General features: G+C 38.2%; 1 protein-coding gene across 1 annotated transcript; it reads right to left on the bottom strand.

Annotated features, from left to right (window-relative positions):
* Positions 1-463: 463 nt before the first annotated feature.
* On the bottom strand, positions 464-8,971 carry pcbp2 (poly(rC) binding protein 2). The gene is made up of 12 exons (XM_058787937.1): positions 8,815-8,971; positions 8,099-8,238; positions 4,812-4,844; positions 4,589-4,705; positions 3,435-3,566; positions 3,204-3,332; positions 2,668-2,742; positions 2,548-2,589; positions 2,359-2,431; positions 2,218-2,273; positions 1,650-1,819; positions 464-1,518 (listed from the first exon to the last, which is right to left on the bottom strand). The coding sequence occupies exons 2-12, from the start codon at positions 8,189-8,191 to the stop codon at positions 1,482-1,484; spliced, it is 957 nt and encodes a 318-aa protein (XP_058643920.1). The 5' UTR covers positions 8,192-8,238; positions 8,815-8,971; the 3' UTR covers positions 464-1,481.
* Between the last annotated feature and the right edge of the window lie 10,709 nt (positions 8,972-19,680).

The raw sequence follows: 19,680 nt of genomic DNA, 5'->3' as shown, positions 1-19,680 counted from the left end.
ACCTTGGATATTATAAAATTTGCATACAAGACATTTTTTTCCCCCAAGATGTTTCCAACTCTGACTTAGGACCAATCCTGTAGAATGACCCATATAATAGTTATATTTATATTATATACATATATTAATTTCTTACCATAAATATCAACACTTAATTTTTGATTAGTAATATGCATTGCTAAGGACTTAATTTGGACAACTTTAAAGGTGATTTTATACAATATTTTTTTTGCACCCTCAGATTCCAGATTTTCAAATATTGTCTTATCCTAACAAACCATAAATCAATGGAAAGCTTATTTATTCAGCTTTCGGGTGATGTATAAATCTCAATCTCAAAAAACTGACCCTTATGACTGGTTTTGTGGTCCATGGTCACAAATTTCACTTCTTCCATTGCATTAACTTGACAATAGTAAAGCAGGGTATACATTTAAAAAAAAAATCACACAATACCATGCCATAGTTTCAGCATTTCATGTTTTAATTTTGCATGTTTAATTCTTCATTCCAGCTGCACTCCAAATCTACAATATTCTGAAAACGTGCACAAAAAGGTTTTAGGTTTTCCTTCCTCCTGCAAGAAAACAAATAAAATAGAAAAAAAAAAAATAATAAAATAGAAAACATAACTATTACTCAAGCAGAGTAGAGAGGAAACTAGTGTTAATTCTAGAAAGTTCCTTCTAGTCATGTAATTGATCAGTAACTCAGTCGCATCATCATATAAATGTCAATTGGGAATCCTCCAGTCTGGGCTCTACACCACAGGGTTAAAAAAAATATTCTCTCTAAAAGAAATATTTTCAACTCATTATTATACCAGTAATGTCATTTATGCAGAAACTGCAGCAACTCCCATCCCTCCCTTTAACAAAATCTCCAACTTCAGGATAAAGAAAAAAAAAAAAAAAAAAAAGACATATTGAGGAATGACAAATATTCAAACGTCCAAAAAAAAAATAAAATAAAAAAAAAAGTCACCTGAAACACCTCACAGATTCAAATCGATCTGATGCAGAAAACGGAGCTTATTCTCTAAAGCTCATTTCTAGGATTTTAAAATCTGTAACTTCCTAGAGTTAAATTAAAATAAATAAATGTTGGATACAGGGAAAGCGGTCAATCTATCATTTGTAGTTGCTCTCTTTTTTATTTTTTCTGTTTTTATAAGAAAAATCTGAGATAACAAAAACATTTATGCGTTTTCAGATTTTTCCACTTTCTCCGCTGTCACTTCCATACGGTAATGTTAACTGACAAAATATGCAAAGAAAAAAGACATTAAAAACTGTACGCAAAAGGGATTTTAAAAACATTTTCATGAAATAAATAAATAAAATACTTGTGTATATCCATGAAGCATAGCTTGGGGTGGGTGAAAGGAAAAGTTAGGTTGAAAATACTTGGTTTCCTTTTGCACTTAGAGAGCGTAAATGTGATGGAGGAGGAGAAAAGGGGCGGTGGGGTGGCGGAGAGCATCAGTTCGCGGCCATTCCTGTTGCCTCAGATGACAGTCTGAAATCGCAAGAGAAGACGGGTGTCTTTACACGTGAGCGCAAATGGTTTCAAGTCAGCTGAGATAAAAACTAGCAAATGGAAATGTGGACTAGAAGCCTACAATGCAGCACACAGAGCAGGTTGGTTACCGTGCGTTGATTAGGTACTCCGCCAGACTGATGCTGGCCGGTGAGCCGGTGATGGTGACCTGTCGGTCGGTCGAGCCCTCCACTGGATTGGCGATCTTGATCTGTGCCCCTGACATCTGACGAATCTCGTTGATCTTGGCACCTTGGCGGCCGATGATGCAGCCAATCAACTGTCAGGAAAAAACAGAAACATTGTGAAGAAGTCTTCAGTGTCTAATATGCTGATTTGCTGCTCAATACTATGACTAGTCAATGCATATTAAACAGTCACGAATATTATCCAATTTATTTCTGTTACAGTATATTACGGTTGTGTTACAGCCTAACATGTATGACACTCATATGAAGTAAGTTTTTCCACGTGAAGATTACTCGATTACCAATATAATCAACAGTGACAGCCCTAATGCTTGCGTCCAGTGTAGACACGGTGTGAGTTTAATGAGTTATGTTATAGCACCGCTTGTTTTTAATGCTTTTATGAAACACCTGTATTGACTGCATGATCATATTGTATTAACTGCCATGCGAGCCACAAATTAAAGCTTGGCGAGGTCAGCAAACTCACATCATTTGGAATGGTCAGTTCATGAGAGCCTGTCTGTGCAGAAGCGTCCATACCAGCTGCAGAACAGAGAAACACAATCAACTCCATCAGACACCGAAAAAAGATCAGACGCAGAGCAAGAGTGTCTGAGACGGGATTTACCAGTGAAGCCTTGGCTGCTGGGGGCCAGAGGAAACGGACTCTGCTGCATTGCCAACTGATGGAGTTTAGTGAGCTGCGGAGACAGAAAACAGCACATCAAGATACTTAAGTCAAAACACTATATTTGTAAACTCGTAATGGGTTCAGACCCTTCTGTATTGCAGAGAATTGAGAAAACAAGTCTCTTACATCAGGCTGAGGAATGGCATGTTGTCCCTGCACCGCATATGCCTGCAAAACACACGTTTCACATGAGAAACAGACCATTCACACACACACAACAGCTACAGGTGGCATTAACACACTCACCTGTCCTCCTGCAAAAATGACAGGCGATCCTGAGGGTTTGGGTCGGTAAGGGATGGTCACACCTTTGGGAGGCGACTGAAACGAGAGCAGAGGGATGATGGGTCTAACTGATTTAGCTTCAGTAAGCAACATTGTTTTTAGCTCTATGAACCAGTTCAGCTCCTCATACTCGAGCGTCACAGGGACGTTAGTGCACTCCGTATCATTAGCGAGCAGCTGAGGATGTTTGTGAAGGTTCTCAGCACCAGAGGAAACACAATAATGTAAATCTGAATGTAACAAATGAACAAAAAGAGGGCAGGTCTTGCTTCTACGTATCGTTAATGATTGGATGTTGAGATGTGGGCGTGGCAGTCAAACATGTATGCAGGTGAGCATGAACTCGCAGTACACTAAGTGATTGATTTAACATTACACGTTCAAAAAAAAGGCCATTTAAGGACTCATAGTAACTCTGTTTTGGGTGTACTACTCATCATTGGACAGCAGAAAAAGTCAAAGCAGCCAGAGTCAAGAGTGAAAAGGTGAAGTTTTACCTCCAGCATGACCACACAGATCTGTTTGACACACTCTATGATGGACAGCGGGGTCCCAGCGATAGTAATGGCTCTCTCAGTAGAGTTAGGCAGCATGTCTCCAGCCACCTGTACCTGAGCTCCTGTCGACTACAGACAGAAACAGAGATTAACAGTCATCTCCACCAACCAACAAAGCCCTTCATTCCCTGCGTTGCGTGTTTCAGTGAAACACAGAGTGATCTCGCTCACCTCCCTGATCTCTTTGATCTTGCAGCCGCCCTTGCCGATGAGCGAGCCGCACTGGCTGGCCGGCACCACGATCCGCAGCGTGACCGGGGGCTTCGAGGTGGCCGTGCTGTTGGACATGGAGCTGCTGATGTCCTGGTGCACATGAACATTCACACCTTACCACACTGACAACACAGCTGCTCACTTTCTTTTACAAATCAAATACCACTCTTAAAAATAACTTAGAGCAAACAAATTAACATTAGAAATAAACCACACAATATCACGCAGTCAAACTAAAAATTATTCAGACACCAGATATAATTTGAATGTTTTTTTTTTACTAGTGGGTGCAGGACACTGTAGTTCATTTATGTAAGCGAGGATAGCAAAATGAAGTAAACTGTGACATATTATACCCAAAAATTCTTCATACAGTGAACTACCAGTAAAACTGATAAAAATGGGGACAAAAATTATCCAGACACTTTGACCTGAGCATGTTTTGCTTAAGTGTTTTTTCTTTATTGCTAATCGACCTTTTCACTCCACAGACTGAACAGAATGAAGCACTGCTTGGTCATTGGTTGAGCTAAAGTGGTTTTATCTAATTGTGTTCTTGAATTCGGTTGAATAGCTGTCAGCTGTTAAATTTATTACATACCTTTCTATCAAAGTTATCTGACATTATCAAGATGAATTTGTTCTGACAGTTTAACTCTGAGTTCTTGTCATATTTTATTACCATTTTCTAAACTACAGTGAATAAACTGATAATGTGTCTGGTTTGACTGTACATGCTGTACTCCTAACACAGATGAGAATTTGTATTTACAATAAACAAACATGGAATCCATTTCCAATTTTTACAATAACTAATTTTTTTTTTTTTTTGTATTTGGGTAAGTGTGTTAATATTACATTAAAATGGACAATTTGTAATACTCTGGAGAGGTCTTAAGACATTAAGGCTTCTTAAAGAGCCGCAGGAACCCTGAACCGTCACCCCAGGAACTATGCTCAGCATTGCAAGCGCTTATGTTTATATTTCTTTTTCCTCGAGATATGAAATCAGACTCCATTCACTGTACTACATGTTCCTGATCTCACAGTGAATGACTCACGTACATCAGAGGAGTAAAGAGAGTTGCCAAGTTAGTGAAAGCTGTTCGTACCTCTTCTAGTTTCTCGATGATCATGGAGAAGGCTTTGAAGATGGCGGTGGTGGGGCCTGCGAGGGTGATGATGCGTTCGGGGCAGTTCCCTTCAGAAATGTTGATCCGAGCACCACTCTGCACAGAGAACAACGGGCTGCTTTAGAGAGGCTCGAAAGACTATCACTAACACACATGAAGAAAAACATCACAACCACAGCTAGAGACACGCTTGAGACCTCACCTCCTCTCGCATCTTCTTCACCGATTCACCTTTCTGCAAGATACAAAGACACATGTATATAAGTAAATGCATGTAACATTATGGGTGCATTCACATAAAACCAGTTATACCCGTATTAGATCTGGTTGGCCACTAGGTGGTGCTATGGGTAATTTTCACTGTGCCAATAAAATAATGTAAGGCAGTTTGATTCTAAATTTCCAAATGTATTATTTTTAAATTAAAACATTAAAATAAAATTGAAAAATAAAGAACAATTAATGACCGATTTACACAAAAGATTAATTCAACTAAATATGAAGGACATAATATACATAATATAATATATAAGAAAAACATAATATACCGTATTGACCCGAATATAAGGTGACCCTCCTTTTTCAAGATGTACCTTTTGGAAAAGGCTTTTCGAAAACCTATTTTTCCTATTTTCATTTTTGCTTTGAATGTATGGTAAATACTGGTCAAATGTACCAACAATCACATTTAAAAATACACACTTCATACACCATAAATATAACAGGTAGCCCATCTGAATTAGGCCATCCATCACATAGTAGCCTGCCACAATTTCATTATCAGTAGAAGTGAAATCTTGTTGTAGTCTTCAAATCTGGCTACGGTCTTGCATCTTAAAGTCACTTACAGAGTTAGTTTGTTCCCATCAGGCTAACATGACAGTCACGACTCGTGCCGCTGTAAGCTTTTGTTTTCACTCGCGATCTTCTAACATTATTACAACACACAGTACATTACGTATTTTCTCGTTTTTCACGTACTTGGAGCCACCTATTGTTGTGGATGTATTATTGACATGTCAAAGACTAGACCCTGAATATAAGACAACCACTTTTTTTCAGATGTATTTCCAAGAAAAAAATAAAAATAAACTTTATATTTGGATACATGCATACATACATCTAAAAATGTCAAAAAATACATTTTCCCTAAAATTCTAACACTAAATTGAGTGATTAAAAACCTTTTCAACGTATCAACAATAAACCATGACAAAAACAAATTCAAACACATAGAAAAATATGATACGAGCTGTTGCCGATTTTCCTGATTTTATTTGTAAAATTTAGTGACAGTCTGATAGATGCAGGATCTGTTCACTCATCATCACAAGCAGGAATTACTGCTGTAGGACGTGCGATTGCTGTTATAACACAAGATGAGCGCACTTCTCATATGAAAGCACACGAGAGGCGGCAAGTTCACAAGAAAAGCCTGAAAGATGCCTTTTAGGCAACTACATAGTATTTTGTTGAAAACCGTTGCTGGTCCTCAATGACTTCCATAGCATGGGGGGGGGATGCTATGTTAGTCAATGGCTACCAGCAACCGTTGGGTTACCAACATTCTTCAAAATATAGTTGTGTTTAAAAGAAAGAAAAACTGATTCAGGTTTGGAACGACTTCAGTAAATGACAATTTTAATTTCTGGGTGAACTATTGCTTTAAGCCACTGTATTCCTGAGGACACTGATGCAGGGACGGTTGTTATTAAGCAAACTTCATAACGTTTCCCCAATAAAGTGGAATAATATTCCATTCCCCTCTAACAGGTGTAAGCGATATTAATGTAATATACTTCACTTTTAACTCTTAATTGTTGTTGGTGATCTCCTAGTGTCATATCTGCAACAAAGACTATTTTGACAGTCCATTAAAACATTAAATATTTAAAGAAACAAACATCTTCCTCAGTGGTGACTCTGAGTGCTGCAATTTACTGCATCAGTATAAAACAAGCTTTTGTATTTAGACTAAAACAAACACTATCGCTACAAATCCATGCTTTCCTATTCAATTACATAAAATGCACTGGCTCTCACATTTCATTGTGTCCTAACTGAGATGATAAAAAGCATCTCGACTGCGTCAATCAGACTTCTTGCTGTAACCGGCTCTAACACTACATCAGCTTATCAGTTTATTTATAAAGCACATTAAAAACAACAGAGCGCTGACGAAAGTGCTGTACAATGAAGATAATTCCTCAAACAGCAGCACAAACGGAAGCCAATGCCTGCAGTCTCAAAAGCTAAACATAAAAAAATGAGCCATCAGACGTCTTTCAAGAGTCTTTAGAGTAGAAACACCTCGAAAGCGAGAAGAAAGACTGTTCCATCTGCCTGGAGACGCCCGACCACCCCTTCGCTCGCACCTCGTCCTCCGAGTCTGAACGGCTCCAAGATCTACATTGGTTGCATGGTTTCCATTTCTGACACGTCAAGATTCATCCACACAATTTTTATTATCAGTGATGGACGAATACCACAAATCAGGTACGAGTAAAATTAGCTACAGATACCCAGACAAAATATTAGTTCTCATTTTCAATTTTACTTTAACAAAAGCATTTAATTTTTAATGCGCTTGTGTATTAAAGCACTGATGGATGAACCATGTTAATCTGTTCTAGCCAGCACTAGTCATACTATTCATTAGTCAGCACTAAAAAAATAATTACTGCAGACATTTAACATGTATTGATCTGCAGATAAGCAAATGTGTTTTTTATTACTAAAACTTACTACACACTATCAAAACATCAAACTTCAGCACTAATGTGACTGAGAATATACATGGAGAAAATCTAAATTTGTGTAGCTAAATACATGGATACAAATACAGCTGCATTATTTGACCTTAAAACACCTTTCAGCTGATATATGAATCTCAGTTTCACAAAATTGACCCTTATGACTGGTTTTGTGATGCAGGGTCACATTTAGGCCTACTTCACAAATAACATTTTCATTTACGATAATCAATACTAAACGGTAAATGAACTCAACAGTATTGTTGGAAAACTCAACCTGTTCTTGCGTCTCAGAGGCGATGTCTTCAGTTCAAAACCAGGGGTAACAAAATATTTATGTAACAGTGGGGTAAAGAGTACAATATTACACAATGGAATGTAGTCAAGTAAAAGATACAATCGTTAAAGTCATTTTTGTTTTCTTTCTGCATAAAAAGTATTCCGGTAGCTTCATAAAATTAAGGTTAAACGACTGATATCACACGGACTGTTTTAACGATGTCCTTACTACCTTTCTAGGCCTTGAATGTGGTAGTTGCATTGCTGTTTAAGGAGGGTCAGAAAGCTCTCGGATTTCATCAAACATCTAAATTGTGTTCTGAAGATGAGCGAAGGTCTTACGGGTTTGGAACGACTTGAGGGTGAGTCATTAATGACAGAATTATCATTTTTGGGTTACCTTATCCTTCAAGTACTTATGGACAGTAACAAAATGCTTGCACTGTTTCTAACCCACCTTTCCGATGATGCTGCCCACTTCTTTGCCATGCATGAGCAGTCTGATGGTGAGGGTGACGTTGAGTCCTCCTTCAATCACACCAGAGTCCATGATGATCAATGGGTCGAGCTCTGGATCTTTGGTCACGGATGGTCAACCTGTCAACAGCACACAAACACGGTCACTGAATAACACTACAGCAGGAGAAACACACTGTCCTTCAGAGAACACCACGGGTTGAGTGAATCTGAATAAAAACTCACGCAATCGTTGACTGAGTGTAAACATGCCATTCATTGGCGCTGTTTTGCAGGTCACATTTTCATAAGCAGTAATATTTACTATAAATATTCATTTTAACCAGTACGCCACTCGTATAAATATGAAGCTAATTCCTTCAACTCAAATGAAAATGGTTTTAAATCAGCGGATTTTATATGTAAATATAACATCGGCTCGTGAATCGCTGGTAAAGCTGCTTTAGCTCGTGTGTTTACTAGCTGCGTAACAGCGCGTCGTAACGGCGGACTGCGCTTTTAACGAAACAAACAGGTTTGGGCTGTGTTCACGCCGTTTGTTTGACGGTTTAAACGACGCACTGCCGTGCTTAAAGATGAAATATCCACTAATATCGCAGGAGAAGCGCGGAGGCTGATTAGCACGAGCGCTAGCGCTAGCCCGCGGCCTGCAGGCCCCTCGCGCTCCTGAGCGCGTGAGCCGCGGTAAAGCCTCACCTGACGCGCGCTGCGGGAGGGGAGAGGGTCCGAGGGTCCGGAGGGTGAGAGGGGGAGGTCCGGGAGGTTCGGGAGGGAGTTTTGAGAGGATTCGGGGAAGAGGGAAGACACGGCTGCGTGATCGAGCTCCACTCTTACAAAGACAACAAGATGTGTCCCGATCACCTCTCACCCACGACCTTTCTGACGTCACCGCGCACTGGCCCCGCCCCGCGCCGCGCCGCGCGCAGTACGTACTGCACGAGAATCGGATCCGCTGAACTAAGCTCAGAAAAACATTACAGGTGAAATATATTCACAGTACAGGTAAAATAATAAAAGACATTCAGTAATAGGATGACCATATTTCTGAAAAGGAAACCGGGAACATTTCCTAGTTCATTGGTCAAAACAATCACTGAAATCTAATTCTTATTATTATGTAAATTAGAAGATGGGGACAATACATTTTTTGTAAGTAATTTTTTTTTTCTAACAACTGGTTTTAATACAATTCACCAAAAATCACACTATGAAAAATAGTAAACCAGATCAAAATACTTTTCTAAGAGAATCATGACATTTCATAATATAGCATAATAAATTAAACTGTATTTAACTAATATCTTTAACGTTTTCTAATCGAATTTAATATTTTTATTTTCACAAACCTTTTAAACTACGTTGTTTGTGCTTATGAAAATGGATCTTTAATATCCCTAACTAGGTTTACTATTTTGCATCTTAGGCTCGTTTTGAGCACAAAATATGTGCTTTCTGCATGTGTAATTGTTGAAAGTTTAATTGTATAGTTTATTGAATTTTTTTATTTATTCATATTGGGTTGTACTTTCTCCCATGTGGTACAGTTATGATGTGTGTGTAGGAATTACAAACAGTATTTAACATAAATTAGGGCTGCTCAATTATGACAAAAATCATAGTCACGATTATTTTTTGTCAATATTGTAATCACGATTATTTAGCACGATTATTAGTGGGCCATATGACTAATACTTTATATGAAAGATTTATTTAAAGATAGTGATATATATCAAATATATATTTTCTGTAAATAAATGACATCTACATCTTAGAGACCAGCTTGTCTTTGTCTTTTGTTGTTTGATTAATATTAACATCCCAGTCGGCAGCAGGAATATTAGCCCACTGTCACTTTAAGAGCTGCACGGATCCAATTTACTGTCACACAAGTATTTTCACTCTCAACTCTTTAGGTTCATTTATAGGCCTTTTTCACAGTCCGCGTTCGCAAACTGGAAGCTTCGATTAGTTGTGTAAAATAACTTTCGCTGTAGCACAGGGTTGTTGTGATTTATTAATGACCAATTCATCATAAATGTTTTAAAACATATTAACCACAGTTTTCGATCATTAATCGGGTATGACGAAACAAGGAAAAATGTTCTCATATACGCATATTTCATGATTTAAATGGGAGCGTATAGGCGTATGTATGCACAATACTTCAGAGACAGACCAGCTTTTTACTTCAAAAATGCAAGAATAGCATACAAACATGTCTAGACTCTGGAGTTCAGCTCCAGCCCTGATCAAACACACCTGCCTGTCATTATCAAGTGCTCCTTCAGATCCTAATTGGTCGGTTCAGGTGTGTTTGTTCAGGGTTGGAGCTGAACTCTGCAGGAAGGTAGATCTGCTCAGGGGATTGATCATTTAGATCAGGGGTGGAGCGTCGCAGCCCTGCAGAGTTCAGCTCCAACCCTAATTAAAACTCTTCTTCTTGGTTTTTAACCATATTCCTATGTTGGCTGGCAACCAATGTAAATAGGTGCATTACCGCCACCTTCTGCTCCGGAGCGCGGAACAGAGATTTATATTCTATTTATCAAACCCATCTCTCTAATAAAATCATAGAAGGCTTTATTATTTACTGCACTTGACCATTTTATTAAAACCTTAAAATCTTTCCTTAATTCTTGTTCATACTTCCTACATTCAATAAAAACATGAGGTATTGTTTCTTCAACATTACAGTGTTCTCATAATCCATTTGGATGTTTCCTCATTATTTTAAGAGTGCTTTAAATTTGAGTGCCATAATAATATTCTGTTAAAGAGGACCTCCTCTTTCCTTGACTTTCCTATACACTTTATACTTTGATTTACTTTATTTATTAAACTATAAAGGAATCTACCCTTTTCCCCATTGTTCCACTTAACCTGCCATTCTTTATTAACTTTATTCCAGATTAAAACCTTAATCTCTGATTTACTTACTTGTATCTCTATTGTTTCTCTCTGTAATGCTTGCTTTGCTAATTTATCCACTTCTTCATTTCCACTTATTCCTATGTGTGCTGGGACCCGTATAAAACTGACCGATGTACCATTTAGAACAATTCTTGAATGTATTTGTAGGATACTAAATAGAATATATTGGTGACTTGATTTAAAAGATATCAAACTCTTTAAGACTGCAAAAAAAAAAAAGCAGCCCCAGTTATTTGGATCTTTTGATCCATCTGTATACACTTGTATATGCCGAGGGTAATGAATTCTGGTATATATTGAAAATACAGATGTCAATTCAGCGGCTTTCTGATTTTTTTTTATTTCTAACAGATGCAAATCTACTTGAGGTGTTACATACATCCGTGGTTCATAACTGTTGGGCTCATCTTGATGTTATTTACTTGTATTTCTTCTGCATATATTTTACTACTCCACCCAAAGCTTGTTCTACACCTTTCATTCTGTTCCCAACAATTCTGTAACACCATTTTTGTAGGATGATCATCTTTATGCCCCTGGAGATTAGCCCAGTAACTGACCGTTAATTGTTTTCTTCTAATTTCTAGTGGCATCTCTCCTATCAAAACTTGTAAAGCTGATATTGGTGTAGTCTTTACTGCTCCACAACACGGTCTCATCGCTTGAGCTTGAATTTTACAGTTTTTCTAACATGTTTTTTGAGACAGAACCATATACCACACAACCATAATCAAACACAGACCGGATAATTGTTTTTAATGAAGAAGAACTTGCCCCTCTGTTCCACTCCACTTACACATCTCATGATGTTTATCACCTTCTGACATTTCTCCACTATTTTATTTATATGTTCACCCCAAGTAAGTTTAGCATCGAAATACATACCTAAAAACTGAAATACCTTCACCCTTTCCAATGTTTCCTCATACATCTTCAAACTCACAACCCTCTTCCTGGAGAAAATTACTGTTTTAGTTTTAGAATTTAAACCAATCATATGCCCATTCTTCTACTTCCCTAATTGTCTCTTGTATCTTCCTATTAATATATAAAATATTCCTTCCCCTTTTCCAGAGCGCTCCGTAATCTGCAAACAGAGACTTACCTACCTCTGGTTCTACTTGATTAAAAACATCATTGATCATTATGGAAAACAATATTGGACTTATTACACTCCCTTGAGGAGTACCATTTTCTATCTGGAATGCATTCGATACTTCATTTCCTATTCTTACCTGGATGCTTCTGTTCTCCAAAAAATCTTTTATCCAATTATATATTTTTCCACCAATATTCATCATTTTTAATTTTATCAATAGTCCCTCTCTCCACATCATATCATAAGCCTTCTCAACATCCAAAAATACAGCTATTACTGACTCTTTATTTATCTGCACTTTTCTAATTTCATTTTCTAAACATACTATAGAATACATTGTTCCTCTTCCTTTTCAAAAACCACTTTGATATTTTGATATTAATCCTCTTTTTTCCAATAAATAGGTCCTAATTAAAACTCACCTGCTTGTAGCCTTCTAGTAACTCTTCAGACCTTGATTAGCTTGATCAGGTGTGTTTGATTAGGGTTGAAGCAAACCTCTCCAGGACCGACGCTTGCCACCCCTGATTTAGATTTATTTATAGATGGGTCATTCCTGGGATTTGGTAATATTTCAATCCCCCAGAGTTTCTAAAGTGTTGGTTCACCAACATGGATTGTTAGAAGCTTTACACAATACTTTGGTATGCCCATTTTAATTAAGAAAAATAGTTATTGCATTTTAATATTTTTTATACTGGACACAGTAGCATGTTTAGGCACCACACAAACCTTCCCAAGTTATCTACATTTAGCAGTTTAGAGCTGGGCGATAGTATAGTTTACATTTGGTGACAATATAAACTACCAAGCAGTTGGTTAGGAAAGCCTTAATAATTTATATTATTCTAAAAAAAATCTAACATACAGTACATTCTGTATTTACCATTCCAATTAAATATATGTACGTTTCAATCTATATATTTTAGTGTGGCAACAATCTGGAGTTTCCGAAGAGTGCACTTCAGCATATATGCATAAGGGAACCCCCTAGTATGACATAAGAGGGAACACGCGATGAATAAAACATAAAATAAAGCAAAAACAGTGAAGAAGTCATCAGCTGCCATGTTCATTTCAGCTGCATCTCAGAGATCTCAAATCAATTAATTAGCAGAGGTTTTTACTCCACTACATTCGTGTGACGTCATTAACGCCCATCCTCCATGCAGAAATAAAGTCAGAATTGCCAGATATAAATGTCTGACACTGATGTCACATGGACTATTTTGTCAACGTTCTTGGTACGTTTCTGGACCTTGAACGTGGTATTACCCTTGTTGTCTATGGAGGGTCAGAAAGCTCTCGGATTTCATCAGAAATACCTTAAATTGTGTTCCAAAGAAGAACGAAGATCTTGGGGTTTGGAACAACATGAGTAACTAATGACAGAATTTTCTTTTTGGGTGAGCTATCGCTTTAACCTCTCAAAGTCCATTCACTTTCTGAGAAGAGTACATACATCAGGGTTGACTGTGTTGTTCACAGTTTACACTTTTTTGCCTCCAAATGTTGGTGGCAGCGGGTGGGTTTGGTGGGAGATCAGTCAGAAAAACACAAGCAGAAGATTTAAGAGAATGTGCAGAATTGAACGAAACTAGTTCAATAAAAAATAACTAAAGAACTAAAATTAAAAAGCAAATAAAGAAATAAAAAGTATATATTATAAAAATGTTCACCTAAAAATGAAAATTCAGTCATCATCTACTCATCCTCAACATGTTCCAAACATTCTTCAAAATATCCTCTATGTTCAACAGAAGAAAGAAATTCGTACAGGTTTGGAACAACTTGAAAATGAATAAATTACACATTTTTATTCATTTCAATGTATTTTCATTTTTGGGTGGACTATACGTGTTAACATATAGGCTACACATTTTTACTTAATTAAATTGTGTTACCTTTGAGCAAATTCAAGTGTGCAGGATGCCTGTTCCTGGTACACCAGATAGTTGTAGTAAGATGAAAAAGCTGTAAATCCAGCCACAAATCCACTGAGTTTCGATGAGAATTTCACTTACAATTCTTACCATTTCTCTGTGAAGCTTAGCTGTTGGCTGTCTTCCCAGTGCAATGGCTGTTTTAATACCAGAAGGCATCCTATTCCAGGGAACATTTTTTTTGATATCAGGAAGTTTTCAGGCCATTCAGTGAAGTCCACAGTTGTACTGGAGCTCTTTTTGTGCTCCTTGGGGTCCTAAACTCTCCAGTGTAATCACGGAAGAGAGTACTCAACGCAATTGAAGGAGTTTTTAAAGACTGTTTTTTGACACTGATTTGTATGCAAGATAGAATTGCCTGCCTTAAAGGGATAGTTCACCCAAAAATGAAAATTCTGTCATCATTTACTCACCCTCAAGTAGTTCCAAACATGTCTGTCTGTCTTTGTTCTGCTGAACACAAAGGAAGATATTTTGAAGAAAGTTTGTAACCAGGCTGTTTTGGTGCACCATTGACTTCCATAGTAGGGAAATAAAATACTATGGAAGTCAATAGTGCCCCAGAACTGCTCTGTTTCCCACATTCTTCAGAATATCTTCCTTTGTGTTCAGCAGAACAAAGACAGACAGACATGTTTGGAACTACTTGAGGGTGAATAAATGATGACAGAATTCTCATTTTTGGGTGAACTATCCCTTTAAGCATGTCATTCTTTTAGAGTTCTCAAGGTAGGCTCTCATGTTGGTAAAATTTTCAATAAGGTACACACATGTAGGTAGTTACTGAGGAGCAAATGGATGATATGGTTAGCTCAGCTGTAGATGATACTTAAAACTGTAAATGTTTTGTGAATGTATCTTTGGGCGACACTGGTTTTGGCTACATAGTTGTGTCGGAGGAGAAAAACTACCTCACTAGGCACCCAAGTTCAGTTGAGTGATGCACCTGCCACGAGCAGGAAATGTATTGGAGCTCCCATAATAACTTTTATTGTTATTCTCAGTTACAGTGATGCTTTGTTGTGTGTGCACTGTCATGTGTAGGCAGTGAAATGAGGCTTGTCTGGTTGATGTTGTGGTAGACGGCAATACTCCTGCTCTTGCAAAATCCCAGGACAGTCTCCCTCACTCTTCTTGGAGTAGCCTACCACCATAATGGCATAATTCACAGACCACATAACACTTTAATCACTTTAACTGAGAATAAAACCATCTGAATTTGCTGAAATAATTGTTTTGTTTTTGCAGCACATCACAGAAGATAGGGCAAAACCCAGATAATGGAGGCAATGGACAAGGGACCGGACCGTCTCCTGCAAAATGAGAACAGCCATGACTTCGATAGGGATGGATTTGAATGAGAGAAAGACATGGAGAGAAATAGAATGGAGCTGTAAAGGAAACGTCTTGGTTTTGCTTTTTGTGTCTTACCATCTTGCAGGAAAGCATTATTTGTTCTTAGGTCTTTTAGATTTAGAGTGTTTACATGCAAGACAGAAGGTCTGACAGTTCACCATTTTATTTATTTCACTATAATTTGAGTTTTGTTTCGGTGCATCCCTACAGAAAGCAATATTTTGCACATATTATGTATGGAAAAAGGTTAAAAAAAACCTCAACTTTGGCCAAACAAATTCCGAATGTGCCATTTTTATTTTAGGAAGGCAATATTTGCACATTTCTTTAATATTTTGTAACAAAATCCTTTGTTTTTATATTCAAACGGTGAAAAAGGTTATGTTTTATAACAATTGTTTATTTTATATCCAAACAACTTCACATGAGTTGTAACTTATGTCAATTGCCAAGTTCAGAAATGAAGGATGCTCTGCACTATAAATAAATGTTTGATTTCAATTTCATGTGAGTCTTGATTACATAGTTTGGGATGAGCTTCCAAGGCTTCTCTCCACTTTACTGATTTGTGTGAATATGATCTACCAATGCCTCCCGGATGCGCTCTGCTGGGGAGAGAGCAGGTACATCAGCTGCTCAGGTCCTGCCTCTGGCTGATCCAACACATCTTCCTGGGGTTCCTGGTGAGCAGCTGTCTGCGTTTCACAGAAGTTGTGCAACACTACACAAGTAGAGGGTCCCCTCGCTGTAACTTCCAGGAATGGCTTCATTATGTTGGTAGTCAAGCTGTAGGCAGAATCAGCCACTATCAGGACAGGTATGTCGACCTCTTGGATGTTCCTGTTGACTTGAGGGAAAAAGGTACCATTCTCTAGCTTGCGGCACAGATGGGAACACTCAAAAATGTTTCCAGGCCAGCCAACATTGAAATCAAGGAAGCTGTAGGCTAAGTGTGGTAAGTGAAGCTGTAAATTTATCACAAAATCAAGCAAACTCCACAAAATTTAGCAGATCTCACAATTTTTCTGAAATGCCGAGATGCTTCCTATGACGTCATTGCTATGTGCATTCACCTAAAGAAAAGCCTGCATTGAAGTAGACCTCGCGTGCTGAACATGAGTACAGTTAAAAAGTCGCATTTACCTGCAAACATTACTCTGAAAGACCGTGTAAAACAATATCCAAATGTTTTACATGAAAGTGGAGGCAAATAGTTTTGCACACCCTGTAATCTTGTCTTGGAACACAAAAGAAAATCATCTGGGCTCAGTCATTTTTCTTCAGCAAAACGAAGACACGGTGTTGCGGTACGTTACGTGTCCCAACACGGTTGTGTGTAAAATTCTGTTCAGTGCTGTTAGCTGATTTGGCGTCTTACTGTGCTTGGAACGAGTGTGTATGTGATGTTTTTAATCATCATGCATACACCATTACAGATAGAATCATGCAATCTTCATTTATTTATTTATTTAAGTTATTAATACCCAGATGTGTGCTGAACATTCTCCTGGCTCCATTGGAGAAGGATGAATCTGGTAGAATTTTGGCCTACCTTGCAGACACCGTTTTTCTTGAGAAGTGTAATCATTCCACTGTATCCATGGCTGTTGTGAAGTGCCTTCAAGAATACAGCATTTCCAATCAAGACGTCATTGTGTTTGACACTGATAATGCTGCCTGCATGAAGAAGGCTTTTGTTGCTGCACTTCAGTCACTGTTCCCGAACTCCTTGCACATAACGTGCATGGCCCACATCATGAACCTCATCGGGAGTGCTTTTCGTAAACCATTTCACCAGCTGAACAATTTCATGCGAAGTTGGTCCCAGATGTTTCACCAGGCTGGAGCATGTAAACTAAGATATCTTTCATTCCTCACCAAAAAGCTGCCAGCTGGAAAGAAGGCCACCATGGCTCCAAATCCATGTGGGACACGCTGGAACGCATGGTTTTCAGCAGTACAGTATCACTCAGAGCACTTTGGACTTTACAAGGAGTTCATTGAGTTGGAAATGGAGGTAGGTCTAAATCAAATAAAAGTTCATGTACAAGATAAAATACAAGTAAAATTATTCCTTTTTTACCCATGATAGATTTCTTTTAGCAACACATAAACAGAATTCAATTTATATATAAAAACACAAGTTCTTATCTATAAGTAACATTAGTGTCAACATTATATGCTTGGCCTCATTCTTGCGCTCTTTCTATTTGTGTTTTTCATTTCCAGGTGTGTGGCAGAAGTTCACCGCCATCGGTGGAGAGAGTTCATGAGATACTTCAAGACACAAATCTGGTGCAATCTCTGAATGCCCAGATCATCATCATGTCTGACAAGTGCAAAGTCATCCTCCAGCTTCTAAACATCTTCCAGAGCAGATGTCCAGTGACTACAAAGATCTTCAATTACCTGGAAGATTTGCACGTCATCTTTGCAGCCAATAAGGAGCTACCGTATGAGGCATGCGCCCAGTATTTTGAGAAGCTTGAACTCACATTTGCTGTCAAATCTCAGATTCTTGACACAGTCAGCCAGGCATACACCGATGCAGAAGATAAACTCAGCAAGTACATGGCAGGTGGGCAACCAGCCATAAGGTTTCTTCAGGAGGTCAGGGTGTTTGACTCTTGTAACATTGCATTCATGAGTGACAGTGTATCGAGTTACAAGGCCATTCCACATTTCTGTGATGTGCCACAAGATGAACTTTCTTCTTACTTGACAAATCTGGGGCCAGCAGCACTCAAAGCTTCATCATCTGGAGTGGTGGATTTGGGATTTGGCCTACATGAGAGACTACCTCTGAGTACCCTGGCCAAACTCAGCAGATGCTGAGAGAAGCAACAGCATCTACAAGCTGGTGTTGTCAAGCTGAAGGAGGTCAACTACTAACCAAAATCTCAGAGCTTTGGTTTTCTTGTATTACAACCAACAGGTCAAAAGTGGAGCTTTTGAGAGAGAGGAAATTGAGGATGATTCGGCAGATTTTGATCTTTGAGCTGTAGCATACATTTTATACAGATATATGGATACAATAATTTTTTTTCACATACAGTATCCTTTATCTGTGGTGTGGAGATGATGCATTGATTGCATATGTTAATGCATTGTTTGCATTTTTTTCTTTATGATGCACTGTTGGCATCCTGGTAATATAATGCATTGTCTGCATTCATTACGTTCATGCATTGTTGGCATGCTCTAAATTTGATGAATTACTAGTGTTCTGTTAAACTGCAAAAGGCAGATTATTGTAAAAGAAACTAGTGGGCAGTTTCACTGATAGTTATTTGGTTACATTTGAAATGTTGAAATTAAGTTATTATCAGTGTTATTTTATAAGTTACAGAGCCCAATGGTTCTTGAGGTCTAAATGTAATAAAAAAAATGTAATAAAGACTGTTGACTGTGGTATACTTTTACTGCAAATCAACACAAAAATGCCGCAAATATTGCTGCAAATTTTAAGAAAAGCCGCAGCAAAATAAGTCAGTTTAGGCCGCAAAAATCAGAAAAAAGTCCCGCGAAGTCCTGGAGGGACTGACAAGTCCTTGAAGAAGAACACTGTACCTTTCTTTTCTGTTACAGTAGTCAGTGGGATAGCTTGCTGGGGCAATGATTGGGATGTGTGTGCGCCATCCAAAGCACCGGCACACGCCTCTTTGGGCATTCTGAAGCAGTGTTGGGCAGTAATGCATTACTTAGTAATGCATTACTGTAATTTGATTACTTTTTTAGTAACTTAACACATTAGAATTTTCAAAAGAGTAATTAGATTATAGTTCCAAGCCGAGGTCTCTGTGTGTTACCTCTGCGTTACATCATTGCCAACAGAAGCTTATGCTGAGTTCACACTGCATGACTTTCAAAATCATCGGATCACTGTTGTTTTATCACTGCACGACTATCTGGGGTAGCATTCAGTTGCTGCTGTGTTCACATTGCACGATGGATCGGTGACAGGCGGTTACACACTACATGACTTTACAATAGGAAGAATCGCCAATAACTCTGTCTGGTCTGAAAACTATGTTTCATATAACTCCTCCCCGAACTACTTGCTGCCCTGTATCTTGCTCTCTCACTGGCTGTAGGTCATCGGCAATTTTTTCTGAGCTACTGGATACACTGAGGAATTAAGACAAATTAGGACTGCAGCTTTAAGTTTTGACAGGCGCAGTCAAGTGTCTACGGATAGCGTCCAAAACTAGCATGTTCCTCTTATTTCTGAGT

The sequence above is a fragment of the Onychostoma macrolepis genome, chromosome 09, assembly GCF_012432095.1.
Source record: "Onychostoma macrolepis isolate SWU-2019 chromosome 09, ASM1243209v1, whole genome shotgun sequence".
NCBI classification, from domain to species: domain Eukaryota; kingdom Metazoa; phylum Chordata; class Actinopteri; order Cypriniformes; family Cyprinidae; genus Onychostoma; species Onychostoma macrolepis.
Note: the sequence above shows the minus strand (reverse complement) of the source record. Positions and strands in the feature narration are given on the sequence as shown.